The sequence below is a fragment of the Taudactylus pleione genome, unplaced genomic scaffold (assembly GCF_031769625.1).
Source record: "Taudactylus pleione unplaced genomic scaffold, aTauple2 ptg000730l, whole genome shotgun sequence".
In the NCBI taxonomy this organism is placed as follows: domain Eukaryota; kingdom Metazoa; phylum Chordata; class Amphibia; order Anura; family Myobatrachidae; genus Taudactylus; species Taudactylus pleione.
Genome location: NW_028285132.1, coordinates 435,501 through 458,692, shown reverse-complemented (window position 1 = coordinate 458,692; position 23,192 = coordinate 435,501). Strand labels below are relative to the sequence as shown.

The following is a 23,192-nucleotide window of genomic DNA, read 5'->3' as shown; positions in this document are numbered from 1 at the left end:
CTGGTAAAGTGGGAGATTTGTACAAGGTTAAAGGGATTTTGAATAAGGAAAGCTATCACTCCATTTTGCAACGCCATACCCTGTGGACAGCGCTTGATTGGAGCCAATTTCCTCCTCCAACAGGTCAATGGCCTCGTCTATTTAGGGAAGAAGCAGGCAGCTGGTATTCTGTCTGTAACGGAGTGGCCAGTGCAGTCACCAGATCTCAACCCCATTGAGCTGTTGTGGGAGCAGCTTGACCATATGGTACGCATTAAGTGCCCATCAAGCCAATCCAACTTGTGAGCGGGGCTTCAGGAAGCGTGGGGTGAAATTTCTTCAGATTACCTCAACAAATTAACAGCTAGAATGCCAAAAGTCAGCAATGCTGTAATTGCTGCAAAAGGAGCATTCTTTGATGAAAGCAAAGTTTGAAGGACAAAATTATTATTTCAAATAAAAATCATTATTTCTAACCTTGCCAATGTCTTGACTATATCTTCTATTCATTGTGCAGCTCATTTGAAAAATAAGTCAGTTTTTATGTAAAACACGAAATTGTCTGGGTGACCCCAAACTTTTGTACGGTAGTGTATATATATATATATATATATATATATCTCTAATACTGTATTGGGTGTGTCGGACCATTTGGATTCATATATATATATATACATACATACATACACTAGCATGCAAAGCTTATATGGTTACTTATATTGCTCTATCTTAATGAATATCAACTTTAACTGCCCCCTAAAAGGGAAGATAAATATATGTGAGGTTCTGGTTTTGTTGTGAACCCGGGGTGGTAATAGGAGCAGACACTGAAGCAGGTTTAAAAGTAAATGTGTAGCTTTTAATGAGTGGCTTAACAGACATGAATGTGGCAAAACAAAAAGTCCAGGCATAGCACTAAAGTGCACTTGGGAACTGTAGTGAGGCAATGGGAAAAAGTTCAGGTAGTGATAGACAGAAGGCAGTCCAGTATTCCAGGTTTTGTGAGATTGAAATGAAGTGCAGGCTGAGGAAATATTATCCAGTGGAAATGCAAGTGGAGGCAAGGTGCAGGGTAACAGCTGACACAGGTACTCAGGCAAGGGAGAGGCAATGGAGGATGTAGGAGAATCCAGCGGGGCTGGAACAGGCAGGGTGAAGCAGGCTTAGTTAATGATTCCAACAGGCAGGTAAGTGAGCACAGGAACTCTCTCTCAGCTCTCGCTGAGAAACACGTTGCACTGTTAATGAAAGGAAGCTTGGCACTCCCTTAAATACCCAGTGCCCACACAGGACCACGCACAGCCAATGCACCCCGCCAGACGCCCCTCGCCATAGTGTCCTCACAGGTATTACCTGCCGACCGGCATTCCGAGAAACCCTGGTCGTGACAATATAGAGTTATGGTAGACTTACCTAGATAACTCCTTTTCATTGAGGTCCATAGGGTCCACAGGGATACCATGGGGTATATTATGGTTGGAAGATAAGGCACCAAACGGCTAAAGCTTTAGCTCCCAGAATGCCCTGGGTCCTCCTCCATATATACCCCACCCCTAGCCATAGGTCTTCAGTTTAGTTAACAAGCCTAAAGGCAGGAGAAGGAAAGAGAAGGAAGAACAATCTTACACCAGAACACTCTTACAGAAACCAGCATAGGTGGCTCCCCCTCTGCCTTATCTTTTGACATAGTCAAAGTAAATGCAAAATTGCAAAGTTATGGGACAGTCTTCACAAAATCTCAATTAATGTGAAGTACTACAGAAAGAAATAAGTTATAATTGACAGATAGAAATAATAAAAAAGTATCAGTCAGCAGCAAACAGTCACTTACAATGCACATGTAATATAATTACAATTGGCTCTAAATCCACTACAGCAGGGGTTCCGAACCACGGTCTTCAAGGCACACTAAGTCCATGTTTTAAGGATAGCCTACTTGAGCACAGGTGACAATTAGTACCTCAGTTATTTTAATTTAACCACCTGTGCTGAAACATGGATATCACTAATACCAGGACTGTTAGTGTGCCTTGAGGACCGAGGTTGGGAATCACTGCACTACAGCAATGCAAAGGAATTGTAGGACATAGAGCACTGTAAACCTTAACCAAGGGAGAGGTATAAAGGGAGACTGACCCAGACCTTCATGAGACCACAGCTACTGGGTGCAATGCATGGACCATGAGCGTCTCATACACGTGGACGGTAGATGAAGCAACCCAGACACATGAAATCCTCATAGGGACTGCGTATGGGTCGGGGGAGGAGCTGCCAGGGGAGCGCCTACCTCTAAGCAGTCCTCCTGTTACAAAGGTGCGTCTGAATCCTGCCGCACCAAACAACAAACTGACGGGGTATATATGGAGGAGGAACCGGAGTATTTTGGGAGCTAAAGCTTTAACTACAGTATTTGGTGCCTGCTCTTCCAACCATAATATTCCCCATGGTATCCCTGTGGACCCCGAAGAAATAATTATTGTAATGAGTAAGCGAAACTCAATATTCCCAGCAGCTGAAATCAAAGAACGCAATAAAATTAGACAAGCTCCAGTATCAGTTGATACAGTTAAAAGACGCCAGCATAATATAGGTCTAAATGGTCACATAGTTTGCAGAAAACAGTTGTTGAGGCCTGAAAATAAAGTAAAACCGCGGTATTGGACACTGAATCAGTGGAAAAAAGTATTTTGGACAGACAAGTCCAAATTTGAGCCTTTCAGAACCAGAAGACGTCAGTAGGTTTGAAGACTGGTCAGAGAACGTGTGTTAGATAATTGTATAAGTCATACAGATAAACAGGGTGGTGGTCATGTCGAGATTTGGGGTAGTTTTTGTGGAGGAAAGATCAGAGATTTAATGAAAATAACAACTATGGTTAAGAAACAATACCACAGTATTTTAGTACATCACGCTGTACCGAGTGGAACTCGAAATATTGCAAAGGGGTTCATCATGCAACAACATAATAACACTAAGAACACATCTAAACTGTGTATCTGTTGTTTAAAAAGTAAAGCAGAAAGTTCTACAAATTATGTCATTGCCTCCTCAGTCACCTGATCTCAATCCTTTCCTCCTCAGTCACATGATCTCAATCCTTTCCTCCTCAGTCACCTGATCTCAATCCTTTCCTCCTCAGTCACCTGATCTCAATCCTTTCCTCCTCAGTCACCTGATCTCAATCCTTTCCTCCTCAGTCACCTGATCTCAATCCCTGCCTCCTCAGTCACCTGATCTCAATCCTTTCCTCCTCAGTCACATGATCTCAATCCTTTCCTCAGTCACATGATCTTAATTCCTGCTACCTAAATCACCTGATCTCAATCCCTGCCTCCTCAGTCACCTGATCTCAATTCTTGCTTCCTTAGTCACCTGATCTCAATCCTTGTCTCCTCAGTCACCTGATCTCAATCCTTGTCTCCTCAGTCACCTATTCTCAATCCCTGCCTCCTACGTCACCTGATCTCAATTCTTGCTTCCTTAGTCACCTGATCTCAATCCTTGTCTCCTCAGTCACCTGATCTCAATTCTTGCTTCCTCAGTCACCTGATCTCAATCCTTGTCTCCTCAGTCACCTGATCTCAATCCCTGCCTCCTACGTCACCTGATCTCAATTAAGAAACTCTGGGATGAATTAGATATGAAAGTTAGTGGAATGGCTCCAAAAAATACTGAAAACTTATGGGAATGCCTGAACGAGGCTTGGAAAGGCAGAACTTAGCAAACTTTAGAAAAGTTGGTGTCTCGAATGCCCAAATCATGTGAAGCAGTGAAACGCACCAAAGGAGGACACATTAATGAAAGTCAAATTTAATCTGAAATTTGTTATACAATTTATATAATTAGATATAATAAATGTTAATGTTTAGCTATAATATCACGTGAAACATTATTATGAATATTTTCATAATTTCACTACATTTTGTCTTTTATTATCAATTATTTTCCATGGCCAAATACTTTTGCAAGCCATACAATTTTATAGATACAGTATATATATATATATATATATATATATATATAGATACACACACACACACACACACACACACACACACACACACACACACACACAGATTCTGTACAGAAATTATGGCACTCACCAGACTAATATAACAGTGCATTTATTGTCCAAACAAAAACCAAAATCACATGTACATATCATGCCCCAATGTTTCTGTCCCACCCAGGAGCTTTGTCACGGCAGTGACATCAGAATACACTATCAATGTTGCATAGGTTCAGCAGAGCACTGGAAAATACAGATGCGTCCAGGTTCATTGTAGCTGATCGCGCCACATACATGCACCATGCTATTCCCCACGTTATGGCACGCTATGGAGCGATCGCAGTGTGCACCATTTATTTCTCTGATGGCGCGCTTGCATGCACATCTCTGACCACGGGAGTGTGCCTCGCACTATGCGTAGCGCCATTGACAACACACTAGTTGGGCACATCTGTACAGAGCAGTCTCCCTGGCCCCAACTTGTGCAGAACATTTTCTCTTTATATATATATATATATATATATTGTAATACGACCGGATTAGGGGTCCCTCTCCTGGGGTAGATGGACTCCCTCTTCACACACACAGCAGCCGGAAAAATAGTACACCAGTCTGGGGTCTCGTACTAGCTGGTTGGCACGTCTTTATTGTGCAACGTAAAAGGAAAAACAAAGCATAAAAGTAAACGCTAGCCCGTCTGGGCGCTAACTAGACAAGAGGTTCCCTCTCTAATGAAATAGTGGGGCCTACTGCCTCCACCATCAACACAAGGGTATGCACAAAACTTACAGGTATTTTTCACCAAGTGTCTCTGAGCCAGCCAGTCTGCTTGCTCTCCCAGGTATGAGACACTAGCTTACAATCTCACACAGCCTATATCAGCCAGTTCCAGGTGCAGACCGTAATGAGCCTACTAACAGGCCAAAAACTGGAGTGGCCTGTGGATGGAGCCCTCCCTCTCCTCACATCCACACCCCCATGACCCAAACCGGTTTTTCAAAAAGCCGACACTCAAATCTGCTTCACTGCAGACTTTTAGAACACAGGTCAAAAACCTAGGACAAATGTATCTACCACTGAACACTTTACCAGTGATCCTATCACAATATATACACACACAGTGGTGGAAGTGGGGTGGCATGACATTCCGCCACTTCCTATTTGCCACAGTAGAGAATGTACCAGCCCTGGGATGGAGTATGGGATCCCAGCCCTGGAACAGCAGTGGCATTGTCTGGAGATGTGTCCCGCTGGGGACACATCTCAATTGGTGGTGGTGCTGGTACAGAGCTGGGAGCATCGGGTTCCAGCTGCAATGCAATTTAAAGAAAGCACTGGCCAACCGGCCAAAGGCGTCTTGCAGACTGCCAGCCAATGAGAAGCCAAGTGGCAGCTTCTTATTGGCTTACTGTCGGCACTGTATTTAAAAAGCCTCCTTCTTTTGATTGGCAGCCTGAGCCGGTCCACGAGCCAGGATTGGCTGACGGCCGGTCCTGACTTTAAACTGCACAGCAGCCGGGACACAATGCTCCAGGTTTTGTTTCAGCATAGTGAGGTCAGAGTAAAACAGAGAAAGGGGAGGGTGTGAGAGGGAATCTGTTAGAGAGAGCGGCAGGGGATGAGAGAGGTAAACAGGCAGTTAGTGGTGTAGGGTGTGAGAGGGAATCAGTTAGTGAGAAGGGCAGGGGGGTGATAGAGGGAAGCAGGCAGGGAGAAGTGTGGGTGTGAACGGTGCAGAAGGTGCGATGGAAGCAGGGGCTGAAAGAGGGGAGATTCTAATCTCCATACCCCAACCTCTAAATTCTCTAAATTAGGGTCCTGGTGACAGCTGAGTGCGTCGGGCACAACTTTAACCAAGGGAGCCTGTTCTGGACCTTCCACTGGATGGATTTGGATGACATCACATAATTTGGATGAAAACTTCACAGAATGGTAACTTTGGATCCCAGAAGACATACTAGGGGGTTAGGGCCCCAGTCGGGCCTCCCGTTGGTGTACGCTGGGTAGAACATTGACTCAGAGAGCCTGTTCTCAGTATGCCACTGGATGGATTTGGATGACATCACATAATAAAACTTTTATATATACATATATATATATATATATATATATATATAAAAGCAAAAGAAAGGCTATAGCACAGCCGTATATATACAAACATAGACATATGTCTATGTTTGTATATATATGGCTGTGCTACAGCCTTTCATTGTGTATGTATCCCTGAAGACGAGGGGCTGTCCCTCGAAACGTCGGAATAAAGATTTAACCTTTTTCATGCTATTGGAAAGACTGCAGAGTGCCACCTTCTTTTGCTTTTCTATATATATATAGTGCCACCTTCTTTTGCTTTTCTATATTTGGATGTTAACATCCTAGGAGTGCACCGCAGCGTTTGAAGTGATTGAATTGAACACAGGGAGTGCCGGACTTCAGTCCATGTATTATATATATATATATATATATATATATATATACACACACACACTAGCTGAAGGGTACATATATACACACACGCACATAGATAAACAAAAGGTTGAAAATCAGATGAGTGAAGTCATGCAGAGGATTATAACATATATCTAGGTGGTCGGTAGAAGCAGGTGAAGTTGTTCTGGTCTATCCAGATCACCACCTGAGGGCACAGATGGCGAAGTCTGTCATCACCTCTGGGAGTGTTCATAGTAAATATTGTACATTTTAATGCATCTTTATTAAGCCCAATAATAATTTGTAGTTTAAATTTCCCTAATGCTGTACACCCTCCTCTTTTTATATTAATGACACACATCCCAATTATCTGCAGAGGAATAACTTCAAATGTTAATATACTGTGTGATTGGAGTGTTGCTACCGCCCTGTTTTGTATAAGCTCATAGAAATACTTTTCTCCTGTGTCACAGCTGATGTCAAACAAGGTTTGATTTATGTGTAAAACGTTTTCCACACTCAGAGCATAGAAATAGTTTCTCACCTGTGTGATATCTCCTATGTGTAACAAGATCTGATTTCCATGTACTATATTTCCCACACTCTTGACATGGCCTCTCACCTGTGTCTAACAAGTTGTGATTTCCGTGTAAATTATTTCCCACACTCTGGAAATGACCTCTCACCTGTGTGACTTCTCTGATGTCTAACAAGTTGTGATTTCTGTATAAAACATTTCCCACACTCAGAGCATGGAAATGGCTTCTCACCTGTGTGACTTCTCTCATGTATAACAAGTTGTGATTTCCATGTAAAACATTTCCCACACTCAGAGCATGTAAATGGTTTCTCACCTGTGTGTCTTCTCTGATGTCTAAAAAGTTCTGATTTCATTGTAAAACATTTCCCACACTCAGAGCATGAAAATGGTTTCTCACCTGTGTGACGTCTCTGATGCGAAACAAGATCTGATTTCTGTGTAAAACATTTCCCACACTCAGAACATGGAAATGGCTTCACACCTGTGTGACTTCTCTGATGTGTAACAAGAGATGATTTTCGTGTAAAATATTTCCCACACACAGAACATGGAAATGGTTTCTCTCCTGTGTGACATTTCCAATGTGTAACAAGATGTGATTTGTTAGTAAAACATTTCCCACACTCAGAGCATGGAAATGGTTTCTCACCTGTGTGACTTCTCTGATGTATAACAAGAGCTGATTTCTGTGTAAAACATTTCCCACACACAGAACAGGGAAATATTTTAATAGGTGTATAAGCTGCACTATGTGTAACAATTGGGTTATCAGGAGAACATTGGTAACAATTAGAGGGATCAGATGATATAGCTGCACTGGGAGGTACTGGATGTAAATTTAGTGTAACGGGATTATCTCCTAGAGATTCCTGTGTGATGTTATCTTCCATTTTAATATCTGTAGACAAGACGGGATTTCCCTCCAAGTCATTCCTGCTTGTGCGTCCATCTGCTGGAAATACAATAACTATATTATTATTACTCACAGCTCTTTATATAGCACAGACATACTGAGAAGCACTTTATGTAGCACAGACATACTGAGAAGCATGTTATATAGCACAGACATACTGAGAAGCACTTTATATAGCACAGACATAATGAGAAGCACTTTATATAGCACAGACACACTGAGAAGCACTTTATATAGCACAGACATACTGAGAAGCACTTTATATAGCACAGACACACTGAGAAGCACTTTATATAGCACAGACATACTGAGAAGAACTTTATATAGCACAGACATACTGAGAAGCATGTTATATAGCACAGACATACTGAGAAGCACTTTATATAGCACAGACATAATGAGAAGCACTTTATATAGCACAGACACACTGAGAAGCAGATTATATAGCACAGACACTCTGAGAAGCACTTTATATAGCACAGACACACTGAGAAGCACTTTATATAGCACAGACATACTGAGAAGCACTTTATACAGCACAGACATACTGAGAAGCACTTTATACAGCACAGACATACTGAGAAGCACTTTATATAGCACAGACATACTGAGAAGCTCTTTATATAGCACAGACACACTGAGAAGCACTTTATATAGCACAGACATAATGAGAAGCACTTTATATAGCACAGACACACTGAGAAGCAGATTATATAGCACAGACACTCTGAGAAGCACTTTATATAGCACAGACATACTGAGAAGCACTTTATATAGCACAGACATACTGAGAAGCACATTATATAGCACAGACACACTGAGAAGCACATTATATAGCACAGACACTCTGAGAAGCACTTTATATAGCACAGACACACTGAGAAGCACTTTATATAGCAAAGACATACTGAGAAGCACTTTATACAGCACAGACATACTGAGAAGCACTTTATACAGCACAGACATACTGAGAAGCACTTTTTATAGCACGGACATACTGAGAAGCACTTTTTATAGCACGGACATACTGAGAAGCTCTTTATATAGCACGGACATACTGAGAAGAACTTTATATAGCACGGACATAATGAGAAGCACTTTATATAGCACGGACATAATGAGAAGCACTTTATATAGCACGGACATAATGAGAAGCACTTTATATAGCACGGACATACTGAGACACACTTTATATAGCACAGACATACTGAGACGCACTTTATATAGCACAGACATACTGAGAGGCTCTTTATATAGCACAGACATACTGAGAGGCTCTTTATATAGCACAGACACACTGAGAAGCACGTTATACAGCACAGACATACTGAGAAGCTCTTTATATAGCACAGACATACTGAGAAGAACTTTATATAGCACAGACATACTGAGAAGCACGTTATATAGCACAGACATACTGAGAAGCACGTTATATAGCACAGACATACTGAGAAGCACGTTATATAGCACAGACATACTGAGAAGCACTTTATATAGCACAGACACACTGAGAAGCACTTTATATAGCACAGACATACTGAGAAGCATTTTATATAGCACTGACACACTGAGAAGCACTTTATATAGCACAGACACACTGAGAAGCACTTTATATAGCACAGACACACTGAGAAGCACTTTATATAGCACAGACATACTGAGAAGCACTTTATATAGCACATACCTACTGAGAAGCACTTTATATAGCACAGACATACTGAGAAGCTCTTTATATAGCACAGACATACTGAGAAGCTCTTTATATAGCACAGACATACTGAGAAGCACTTTATACAGCACAGACATACTGAGAAGCACTTTATATAGCACGGACATACTGAGAAGCACTTTATATAGCACGGACATACTGAGAAGCACTTTATATAGCACGGATATACTGAGAAGCACTTTATATAGCACAGACATACTGAGAAGCACTTTATATAGCACAGACATAATGAGAAGCACTTTATATAGCACAGACATACTGAGACACACTTTATATAGCACAGACATAATGAGAAGCACTTTATATAGCACAGACACACTGAGAAGCACTTTTTATAGCACGGACATACTGAGAAGCACTTTATATAGCATGGACATACTGAGAAGCTCTTTATATAGCACAGACATACTGAGACGCACTTTATATAGCACAGACATACTGAGAGGCTCTTTATATAGCACAGACACACTGAGAAGCACGTTATACAGCACAGACATACTGAGACGCACTTTATGTAGCACAGACATACTGAGAGGCTCTTTATATAGCACAGACATACTGAGACGCACTTTATATAGCACAGACATTCTGAGAAGAGCTTTACAAACAATATTTAGTCATTCACATCACTCCATGCCCCAGTGGAGCTTACAATCTATATTCCCTACCACAGGGACACATAAATAAACACACAAGGGTTAACTTGTATTAGAAGCCAATCAACATACTAGTATGATTTTTGGAGGGTTGGAGGAAACACATGCAAACTACACAGAGCACCATAGCTTTGAATTGAACTCATGACTTTAGTGTGAAAAGACAGCAATGCTAAACACTACACCACCGTGTAACTATTATGAATGAAGTTGTTTCATTGTTTAATTTGCGGGTACAAACTATGACCACATTATTACATTTACAAATGTACAATCTACAAATAAGACTACAAATGAACAGATAAATTAATGTCATAGACCCAGCCCCAGGGACAGGCAGATGGCACATCACCAATGTATATCTCCCCCCAACTGCAGACTTTGCCGGGTAACGTTCCCTAGCCATCATCACAGAGCAGGAAGCCTCATTAGCCAGTGACGTTGGTGAACCACAATACCCATCCAGACCTCCCTCACACATACACATGGGAAACTTGAGGGGTAATTGCCAACAACTGCGTCCACACTACACAAAGTTCCCCAGGTGGATATATATGTAGCAAAAGCAGCCTCTATATGGTCCTCTGGTCATCCTCAGGGAGAGTATTCCCACCAGAGCCATGTTACTATATTAGGGCAATGAGTCACTGTATATAACCGCTGAGAGGGAAGGAGAGCGATAGGACAGAGCAACACAGAATGATGGCACAGAGCAGGGGAGGCAGCAGGACAGGGTAGGGGAATGGTGCAGGGCACAGACAGGCAACAACAAACAGGAAGAAAGCAGAAGGCAGAGCAGGATACAGAGACAAGTCAGCAGATAAAGCACAACAGTTCATCCAAGCACGGAGTCTGGAGGGAGCCATTGTGCAATGACAGGTGTCATTAGCTCTGTGTGGGTGTGAGAAGGTGGAGTTCATGTGACGTGTGTTGTGATGTGCACTATACAGCATGTTTAGGCTGGTGACACACAGTGACATGATATGAGAGGGAGAGCAGGAGTCTAATAGCTGATGGCTCCTGATGTATGAGATACACCAGACAGTGTGGGGAGGAGACTGGTCAGATCTCTGGGCTGGTAACACACAGTGACATGATGTGAGGGGGAGAGCAGGAGTATAATATTGGCTGATGTTTCCTGATGTATGAGATACACCAGAGAGTGTGGGGAGGAGACTGGTCAGATCTCTGGGCTAGTACCACACAGTGACATGATGTGAGGGGAGAGCAGGAGTAAAATACGGGCTGATGGCTTCTGATGTATGAGACACACCAGAGACTGTGGGGAGGAGACTGGTCAGATCTCTGGGCTGGTAACACACAGTGACATGAAATGAGGGGGGAGAGTAAAAGTATAATAGGAACTGATGGCTCCTAACTCCACACTGGGCAGATACATTTCACTCATTAGTTTGTACTGACCAAAAAGAATGTAGCAGTGACTGAGCAAGGACAATACAGTATGTGACTATTTTAGGTAATAAGTGTTCATTACTCACTTGTGCTGACATACGGAGGAGGTATTTCCTCCTCCGTAAACTGCTGATCACCCATCATATACGTCTCTTCTTCCCCCCCTTTGTCTTCTTCCTTCATATCAGTCACATACATCTCTTTTTCTCCCTCCTTCGTATCAGTCACATATGTCTCTTCTTCTTCCTCTATATCTTCTCCGTTTATATCAATCACATATGTCTCTTCTTCTTCCTCTATATCTTCTCCGTTTATATCAGTCACATGCGTCTCTTCTTCTCCCTCTGTATCTTCTGCCTTCATATCAATCACATATGTCTCTTCTTCCTCTATATCTTCTCCGTTTATATCAGTCACATGCGTCTCTTCTTCTCCCTCTGTATCATCTGCCTTAATATCAGTCACATACCTCTCTTCTTCTCCCTCTATATATTCTACCTTCATATCAGTCACATAAGTCTCTGCTTCTCCCTCTATAGCTTTTGCCTTATCAGTCACAAATGTCTCTTCTTCTCCTTTTATATAATTTATCTTAATATTAATCAGATCTTCACCCTAATTAAATCAGAGAAAAAAAAATGCATAAAGTCTGATATCATTATTTGAGATTATACAGTATAATGTGAGTGTATAAAACACACACAGCTGCTCTAGTGACAGTATATTGGTGAGACACTAAATCTCAGCTACCTGATGCTCCTGTGGACTCCTGTGATTCTTCTCTGTATAATACTGGAAATAAAGAGGACAGGGACATCTCTCTGGGGTATTTCTGGGTCCATCTGTAGGAGACACGCAATGACTGAGTACATTGTATATATGTGATTATCAGATGATGTGTATGGTCCCCATACCTGCTCTCCCCTGTAAAATAAATGACATTCTCCTCTTACCCAGTGATGTGAGGGGCTGGTTCTTCTCCATCATCACGTCCTTGTACAGACCATTGTTTTCCTCTATATATTCCTCCTCCTGCATGGAGACATAGACAGTGACATCCTGACACCTTATAGGAATCTGACACACACAATGATACAGTCATCACCCAGGCACATCCCTGGTGTTACTGTATAATATCCCATTCCCAGCAGTCACCTCTCCAGTCATCACCCAGACACATCCCCTGGTGTTACTGTATTATGTCCCATTCCAGCAGTCACCTCCCCAGTCATCACCCAGACACATCCCCTGGTGTTACTGTATAATGTCCCATTCCCAGCAGTTACCTCTCCAGTCATCACCCAGACACATCCCCTGGTGTTACTGTATAATGTCCCATTCCCAGCAGTCATCACCCTGACACATCCCCTGGTGTTACTGTATAATGTCCCATTCCCAACAGTCACCTCTCCAGTCAGCGGCTGAATTATCTTGTTGCTAAGTTCCAGGATCTTCTGGTCATTCTGTCTCCCTTGTATCAGTGAGTGAGGTGGAGGCACTGAGATGGGGCTCTGGGTCCTGCTTAGTCCTCCTGACACAGGGGGATGGCTCCTGGGTGTCTCACAGTCACCGGATGTCTTCTTCACTACTGTGTAATCCTGTGTAATGAGGAGACATCAATGAAAATGTCAATTAAACTCCACCTAAATGTAGGTGTTTATTCAGGTGGTAACTTTGCATTACAGTCCCAGATCCCCTCACCTACCCAGTCATGTCCCTGTATTATTACTATAGTGATGTCACTGTGACACTCCCAGATCCTCTCACTTTCCCAGTCATGTCCATGTATTATTACTATAGATATGTGATGTCACTGTGACACTCCCAGATCCTCTCACTTTCCCAGTCATGTCCCTGTATTATTACTATAGATATAAGTGATGTCACACTCCCAGATCCCCTCACCTCCCCAGTCATGTCCCTGTATTATTACTATAGATATAAGTGATGTCACACTCCCAGACCCTCTCACCTCCCCAGTCAGCACGTAGATGATCTCCAGGGTGAGATGTAAGATCCTCTCAGTCCTGTTACTACTGTCCTTGTCCATCCTCAGTGAATCAGAGAAAATACAGAATTGTGTGATGTGTAATAAAGACTCTGGTTCCTCACAGCAGTACTGTCTAGAAATAAATAGAATAAATATAATACACAACACAGAGAACACATGTAACAGTCAGACATGTAATACTGAGTGACCAGTAAGTTTCCCCTTTCCCCCCAGCCATAGAGCCATGGTCAGTGTCTGGGAGAGGTTTCTGTGACCCAGCTCTATAAGACTCAGGGGCTGTCGCACAACGCTGTACTGCATAAGATTACACCAATGGTCCTGGCTGGGGGTTTTATTCTTCCAAGACATATATCAAATGCTCTTTGTACCACTAGAAATAAGTTACATCGGTGTTAGGAAACTGGGCCTGATTTAGACCCGCTCGCGAGCGCTCGCAAGCGGGTCGATGGTGCCCTAGTGCGCACGACGGAGGAAGCTCCGTCGTGCGCATGCGCGAGACCCGCATAGCGACGGCCAAGCCGTCGTTATGGGTCTCGCACCAAAGGGGTCATGCTGTCGATGGTGAGTGAGTTGCCCAGACGGAGGCGTTCCCATGGGAACGCCTACCGTCTGGGTCTGGCCCCACTGACATCACTAGTGATGTCAGTGGGAGTGCTTTTGGCTCTGATAGAGCCAAAAGCACTCCTGGGCTTGCAGCAGCGAGACCCTACCGCAGGGTCTTGTCGCAAGCCCGATGGTCGCCATGGTCTTGACCATGGCGACCATCTTTTTGGCCGCTCGCATATGCTGTGGGTGGTTACCCACAGCTATGCGAGCGGCCAGGAGGGGAGGCTGCTCCAATTTTAGGTAGGAGGGCCCTGACTCAGAGCGAGCGCTCTGGTCAGAGCGTCCGGCTCTGAATCAGGCCCTCTGTCCTTTATTTTGTATCTGGCCTGCAGTACCTCTGTGCCACCAGAGGTGCTGCTGGTGTATTCTGACATTGTCTCCTCACATGCAGGAGTTAATATCACTCCCCTGTTTAACCACCTGCACCAGCCTCACAGACTATTTATTCCTGTCTCTCACCACGCCCCCTGCTGGTCATTGATTGTTTTCCCTGGATTGTAATTCCACAGCCGGAACCAGCATTGCATATAATCACAAATACAATGTGAAGATTTCACTGGATTGATCATATAAATATTGCACTGAGGGCCTGATTCAGCAAGGAACGCAGAAGCAAATTTGCACGCAGTCACACGATGTTTGAGCTCTGCGCATGCAGCGTGCAAACTGGTCACTGCAATCGGGAAAGCGATCACAGTGTCCATGCAGACCCATGGCTCGGTGATTGATAGGAAGTATCGTTTGTGGGTGGTAATGGTGGGGGTCCGCCAAATGCAGGCGTGCCAGTGCGTTTGAATGTCATTGCAGGGGCGTGCATAAATTAACTATTGCAACAGCATACGCAGTCTGAGGTCTCATAGCGTGCCGGAAGATTAGCAATGTGTGAGTAAGGTCTGACCTGCCGTAATGCTGCATGAGGCTCCGATGTTTCTCAATGTTACCGATGTTTTTGCAGCTGAACTGTGTGAGCGGATGCGTGCGTGATAGCATCAGGGATCTGTGCTGGATCAGGCCCTGAATCCCATAGATTTCAATGAAACGTTTCCTCCACTACTAGACACCACGTGAGTTTCACAGTAGCACTAATCTATACTCAATATAAGTAGTAAGCTACTAAAATCTGGCGCTGTTGTGAGATACAAACTTACTTTTGAAATCTGTACCTGCTGCAGTTAATATTAGGGTCTAGTAAACCCAAAGATCATTGATCTCAAAAAGAATTATAGAGAAACAAAAATGATTGCGCTGGTACAAAAATACATATGGTGAAAGGTTGTGCTCTGTATTATAGACGAGGAGGCTTGTTTAATTTACCCAATATAGGTTTATTGTATACACATAAAAAATATACACATTTAGAATGGCAATAAAAATAATAAATAAAAATCTGTTTGAAGGTTTTATCCAACAATACATAAGAACAATGTCATAAATGACTTAAACTGGTCAATAGACCTACGACCTAATAAACATATCACACATTGCACATATAGCCGCAACAATCTCAAGTAAATGGATAGCGATATGGATTTAGATCCTTGTGAAAAATGTGCAAGAAAAAAATCTATCAGCTAGGACACTGTATTATCAGGATTCTGCAACAATGAATATAGTGTAGCTAAATACGTATCCTGTATCAATAACAACTATTCAAGTTCCGTCAGGTGTATCCAATGTGCTAATGAAAATAAGAGCAACAAGTTCAGACTGATATATGTCACTGGTGTCCCATTGCACATATAATTACCATCCAGTACCGCTGATATGAAATTTGTCCCCAATAAATATGGGGGGGGGGCATGATTAGGTTTAGGGGTTAGGCACTAGGGGGAGAGTTAGGTATAGGGTACGGTATGTTAACCCTTTCGGGACCCAGGCGCCGGGATTCTGACTGCCTGGGACCCAAGTGTCGGTATGTCATACTGATTCCTTTCTTGTTCTGTCCTAAACAACCCTATATAATAATACCACATATCAGTGTGTGCTGGGAGCTGTGTCATTCCCCCTCATATATCACTGTACAGTCCACTCCCCCCTATATAATAATAATACCACATATCAGTATATGCTGGGAGCTGTGTCATTCCCCCTCATATATCACTGTACAGTCCCCTCTCCCCCTATATAATAATAATACCACATATCAGTGTGTGCTGGAAGCTGTGCTATTCCCCCTCATATATCACTGTACAGTCCCCTCCCCTATATAATAATAATACCACATATCAGTGTGTGCTGGGAGCTGTGTTATTCCCCCTCATATATCACTGTACAGTCCCCTCCCCTATATAATAATAATACCACATATAAGTGTGTGCTGGGAACTGTGATATTCCTCCTCAAAAATCACTGTACAGACCCCTCTCCCCTTTATAATAATACCACATATCAGTGCGTGCTGGGAGCTGTGTTATTCCCCCTCATATATCACTGTACAGTCACCTCTCCCCTATATAATAATAATACCACATATCAGTGTGTGCTGTGAGCTGTTATTCCCCCTCATATATCACTGTACAGTCCCCTCCCCCCTATATAATAATACCACATAGTGTGTGTTGGGAGCTGTGTTATTCCCCTTCATACATCACTACGGTCTCCTCTCCCCTATATAATAATAATACAACATATCAGTGTGTGCTGGGAGCTGTGTTATTCCCCCTCATATATCACTGTACAGTCCCCTCTCCCCTATATAATAATAATAATACACATAGTGTGTGCTGGGAGCTGTGTTATTCCACCTCATACATCACTGTACAGACCCCTCTCCCCTATATAATAATAATACCACATATCAGTGTGTGCAAGGAGCTGTGTTATTCCGCCTCATATATCACTGTACAGTCCCCTCCCCCCTATATAATAATAATACCACATAGTGTGATTTGGGAGCTGTATTATTCCCCCTCATATATCACTGTACAGTCTCCTCTCCCCTATATAATAATAGTACCACATATCAGTGTGTGCTGGGAGCTGTGTTATGCCCCCTCATATATCACTGTACAGACCCCTCTCCCCTATATAATAATAATACCACATATCAGTGTGTGCTGGGAGCTGTGTTATTCCCCCTCATATATCACTGTACGGTCCCCTCCCCCCTATATAATAATAATACCACATATCAGTGTGTGCTGGGAGCTGTGTTATTCCCCCTCATATATCACTGTACAGTCCCCTCTCCCCTATATAATAATAATACACATATCAGTGTGCGCTGGAAGCTGTGTTATTCCCCCTCATATATCACTGTACGGTCCCCTCTCTCCCCTATATAATAATAATAATACCACATATCAGTGTGTGCTGGGAGCTGTGTTATTCCCCATCATATATCACTGTACAGTCCCCTCCCCCCTATATAATAATAATACCACATATCAGTGTGTGCTGGGAGCTGTGTTATTCCCCCTCATATATCACTTGACGGTCCTCTCCCCCCTATATAATAATAATATAATATATACAGGACACGTTACCTGGAATGGAATGTCTATGTCAGGAATGTCTATGACAAAATGGCAGCTAAAGCCCCTGTGGCCCCGCCCCCTCTGCTCTGTGACTGGGAGACTATAAGAATATGGCCGCCGGTCACCTTACGTGAGGACACCATTATACTATACATCTGTTACTCTAGTGATGAAGCTGAGAGCGGCAGGTGGAGGTGGCTGCTTAGTTACAGGACGTCCTTCCTACCTTGTGCCGTGTGATTGGCTACTCGCTGCTGCCAATCACAGCACTGAGGGGAAGGAGTGGAGCGGAGTGGAGGACGGTAGCTATGATAAGAGGGGCGGGGCAGACAGTAGCCATAGCTACACGGAGATGAGAGGGGCGTGGCTATCTAGAGGGGCGTTTCTTCTTCTAGAACGGCATCTTACGTTACTGGATACAGTGTCAGTAGGAGGAGGAGGCAGAGAGCGGCCATTGTTGTGTCTGGCAGCAGGTAATGGTGTTTATTTGTGTTATATAGGGGGAGCAGACTCCAATGTTATATATGACAGGTGATGCACTGCAGACTGTTGTTATTATAATACAGCTTTGGCGCTGCATTAACATTATACAGGTAGGTTAGATTTCAGTGTAACATATATTACAGGTGGAGCAGACTCCAGTGCTACATATAATACAAACAGACCCTCCAACATGACTTCTTCCATCCGGTACCAAATGCTCTGCTCCTGGACGTCCTTCTTAATTGATGATTGCAGACACCTGTGGTGAAACACCCGTCTCATCTATTAAATAGTTCAACACAGGTGTCTGCATTCATCAGTTAAGAAGGACGACCAGGAGCAGAGCATTTTGTACCGGATGGAAGGGCTCATGTTGGAGGGTAGGTACAACTGGAGCAGACCTATGTGCTGCATTACCATCATACAGGTGGATCAGCTTCCAGTGTTTCATATACTACAGGTGGAGCAGACCATTTTATTACTTATCAAATACAGGTGGAGCAGACGCTGGTGTTATATATAATACAGGTGGAGCAGTCACTGCTCGGTGGGTAACAGACTATAGAGAAAGGGAGGTGTCCGGTGCACTCAGACCCCCCCATACAGAACGTAGCAGCTGTAGCTGGCGGTCATTACCCTCAGTAGGTGGTTATTAGTGTTACATATAATACAGGTGGAGCAGACCCTGGTGTTACATATAGTACAGCTGGAGTAGACCCTGGTGTTACATATAATACAGCTGGAGCAGACCCTGGTGTTACATATAATACAGCTGGAGCAGACCCTGGTGTTACATATAATACAGCTGGAGCAGTCACTGCTCGGTCGGTAACAGACTATAGAGAAAGGGAGGTGTCCGGTGCACTCAGACCCCCCCATGCAGAACGTAGCAGCTGTAGCTGGCGGTCAGTACCCTCAGTAGGTGGTTATTAGTGTTACATATAATACAGGTGGAGCAGACCCTGGTGTTACATATAGTACAGCTGGAGTAGACCCTGGTGTTACATATAATACAGCTGGAGCAGACCCTGGTGTTACATATAATACAGCTGGAGCAGACCCTGGTGTTACATATAATACAGCTGGAGCAGTCACTGCTCGGTCGGTAACAGACTATAGAGAAAGGGAGGTGTCCGGTGCACTCAGACCCCCCCATGCAGAACGTAGCAGCTGTAGCTGGCGGTCAGTACCCTCAGTAGGTGGTTATTAGTGTTACATATAATACAGGTGGAGCAGACCCTGGTGTTACATATAGTACAGCTGGAGTAGACCCTGGTGTTACATATAATACAGCTGGAGCAGACCCTGGTGTTACATATAATACAGCTGGAGCAGACCCTGGTGTTACATATAATACAGCTGGAGCAGTCACTGCTCGGTCGGTAACAGACTATAGAGAAAGGGAGGTGTCCGGTGCACTCAGACCCCCCCATGCAGAACGTAGCAGCTGTAGCTGGCGGTCAGTACCCTCAGTAGGTGGTTATTAGTGTTACATATAATACAGGTGGAGCAGACCCTGGTGTTACATATAATACAGCTGGAGCAGTCACTGCTCGGTGGGTAACAGACTATAGAGAAAGAGAGGTGTCCGGTGCACTCAGACCCCCATACAGAACGTATCAGCTGTAGCTGGCGGTCAGTACCCTCAGTAGGTGGTTATTAGTGTTACATATAATACAGGTTGAGCAGGCCCTGGTGTTACATATAATACAGGTGGAGCAGACCCTGGTGTTACATATAATACAGCTGGAGCAGTCACTGCTCGGTCGGTAACAGACTATAGAGAAAGGGAGGTGTCCGGTGCACTCAGACCCCCCCATGCAGAACGTAGCAGCTGTAGCTGGCGGTCAGTACCCTCAGTAGGTGGTTATTAGTGTTACATATAATACAGGTGGAGCAGACCCTGGTGTTACATATAATACAGCTGGAGCAGTCACTGCTCGGTGGGTAACAGACTATAGAGAAAGAGAGGTGTCCGGTGCACTCAGACCCCCATACAGAACGTATCAGCTGTAGGTGGCGGTCAGTACCCTTAGTAGGTGATTATTAGTGTTACATATAATACAGGTAGAGCAGACCTTGGTGTTACATATAATACAGGTGCAGCAGACCCTGGTGTTACATATAATACAGCTGGAGCAGTCACTGCTCGGTCGGTAACAGACTATAGAGAAAGGGAGGTGTCCGGTGCACTCAGACCCCCCCATACAGAACGTAGCAGCTGTAGCTGGCGGTCATTACCCTCAGTAGGTGGTTATTAGTGTTACATATAATACAGGTGGAGCAGACCCTGGTGTTACATATAATACAGGTGGAGCAGACCCTGGTGTTACATATAATACAGTTGGAGCAGACCCTGGTGTTACATATAATACAGCTGGAGCAGACCCTGGTGTTACATATAATACAGCTGGAGCAGTCACTGCTCGGTCGGTAACAGACTATAGAGATAGGGAGGTGTCCGATGCACTCAGACCCCCATGCAGAACGTAGCAGCTGTAGCTGGCGGTCAGTACCCTCAGTAGGTGGTTATTAGTGTTACATATAATACAGGTGGAGCAGACCCTGGTGTTACATATAGTACAGCTGGAGTAGACCCTGGTGTTACATATAATACAGCTGGAGCAGACCCTGGTGTTACATATAATACAGCTGGAGCAGACCCTGGTGTTACATATAATACAGCTGGAGCAGTCACTGCTCGGTCGGTAACAGACTATAGAGAAAGGGAGGTGTCCGGTGCACTCAGACCCCCCCATGCAGAACGTAGCAGCTGTAGCTGGCGGTCAGTACCCTCAGTAGGTGGTTATTAGTGTTACATATAATACAGGTGGAGCAGACCCTGGTGTTACATATAATACAGCTGGAGCAGTCACTGCTCGGTGGGTAACAGACTATAGAGAAAGAGAGGTGTCCGGTGCACTCAGACCCCCATACAGAACGTATCAGCTGTAGCTGGCGGTCAGTACCCTCAGTAGGTGGTTATTAGTGTTACATATAATACAGGTTGAGCAGGCCCTGGTGTTACATATAATACAGGTGCAGCAGACCCTGGTGTTACATATAATACAGCTGGAGCAGTCACTGCTCGGTGGGTAACAGACTATAGAGATAGGGAGGTGTCCGGTGCACTCAGACCCCCCCATGCAGAACGTAGCAGCTGTAGCTGGCGGTCAGTACCCTCAGTAGGTGGTTATTAGTGTTACATATAATACAGGTGGAGCAGACCCTGGTGTTACATATAATACAGCTGGAGCAGTCACTGCTCGGTGGGTAACAGACTATAGAGAAAGAGAGGTGTCCGGTGCACTCAGACCCCCATACAGAACGTATCAGCTGTAGGTGGCGGTCAGTACCCTTAGTAGGTGATTATTAGTGTTACATATAATACAGGTAGAGCAGACCTTGGTGTTACATATAATACAGGTGCAGCAGACCCTGGTGTTACATATAATACAGCTGGAGCAGTCACTGCTCGGTGGGTAACAGACTATAGAGATAGGGAGGTGACCGGTGCACTCAGACCCCCATACAGAACGTAGCAGCTGTAGCTGGTGGTCAGTACCCTCAGTAGGTGGTTATTAGTGTGGAAGTGACAGAATACACAGAGAGACACCATAGTGTACACCGGGTGATGTATATGATGCACAGACGTCCTCTGTAATAGGCCCTGCTGACTCCTCACCTGTCTGAGGATTTCTTAGCTTTCTTTTCATTCCTCTAATTATCACGACCTGTTTAGAGCTCCCACTGCTCCCAGCACTTTCCAGCATCAGTCCTGAGGGAACCATGACCGTGCATGTTTTCCAGGTTTCCTCGCAGAATCCCCAGTGAGAGATTATCACCACCTGTGGATCGTTTAGAATGTGTCAGGCAGTAATTTAGCAAGGAGATATGGAAAAAATACTCTATTATATTAGGGATCAGAGATGGGAAACACTGTTAGATCTTCAGTGTGTAAGTGATTATCCTGCTTTATCATGCTTCAGCCTCTCCCCTGTGCTACACAAACATGGCCGGCAGGATTGTCACACATTTAACGTACATTCTACAGTGGTAGGCTAACTGTGGATTCCAGCATGACAGGGCATGCTGGGACTTATGCTCCCACTACAGCTGCGGAGTCACAGACTGTACAACACTGCTGACACTCAGTAATTATAGCAGATGTGGGAGCAGAGAAAATAAGATGGGTGATTGCACCCAAGTCGCCCAGATATTAGGAGACAGAGGAATAGGGCAGTAGTGGGGGAGAGAGGCTGGACTGGGAGATGTGGTGCACTATCGGAGGGCATATACTAGGGGAGGGGGAGCAGAGAAGTAGGGTAAGGTGATGGGGGCAGAGACTTTATCCCAGGTTACTGGGGAGAATGACCTGAGGGTGGAATGAGGAGGAAAAGGTGGGTGGGCTGTGAGGGATCTGGCCTGGGGAAATATCTTGTCATATGGTGTTGTGTACTTGTGTATTTTATACTGTGTGTAGTAATCACTGGTTATCAGGTGTGTGACCTGTGTATAGTGATCAGTGTGTATCAGGTGTGTGACCTGTGTATAGTGATCAGTGTGTATCAGGTGTGAGACTTGTGTGTATAGTTATCACTGTGTAACAGGTGTGTGATATGGATTCGTGGAAGATTAGGGCTTAATAGTTACTCAGTATGTCATGTTTGAATATGTTACATGTACTTTGATATTTATTATAATTATTATATTTACTTTTAGACACGTGAGGAATCAGAGTCTTTACTAGAAGTCATTTGAGGGTGAGACGTGTCCTGTTTAAATCACGGAGGATGAACAAGGACAGGAGTCACATGACTGAGAGGATACTAAATCTCACCCTGGATATCATCTACCTGCTGACTGGGGAGGTGAGAGGGTCTGGGAGTATCACAGTGATATCACTTATATCTATAGTAATAATACAGGGACATGACTGGGGAGGT

At 44.0% G+C, this 23,192-nt stretch overlaps 2 protein-coding genes across 2 annotated transcripts in view; one reads left to right on the top strand and one right to left on the bottom strand.

Moving 5' to 3' along the window:
• The window catches only part of LOC148477271 (uncharacterized), an 80,192-nt gene that overhangs the window by 47,955 nt on the left and 9,045 nt on the right, over positions 1-23,192 (top strand). The window lies entirely within an intron of this gene.
• LOC148477270 (uncharacterized) overlaps positions 6,208-23,192 on the bottom strand; it is a 101,039-nt gene continuing 84,054 nt past the window's right edge. The window contains exon 8 of the mRNA XM_088456960.1: positions 6,208-7,619. Within this exon, the coding sequence (XP_088313086.1) occupies positions 7,073-7,619 (547 nt within the window). The 3' untranslated portion in view covers positions 6,208-7,072. The remainder of the gene's footprint in view (positions 7,620-23,192) is intronic.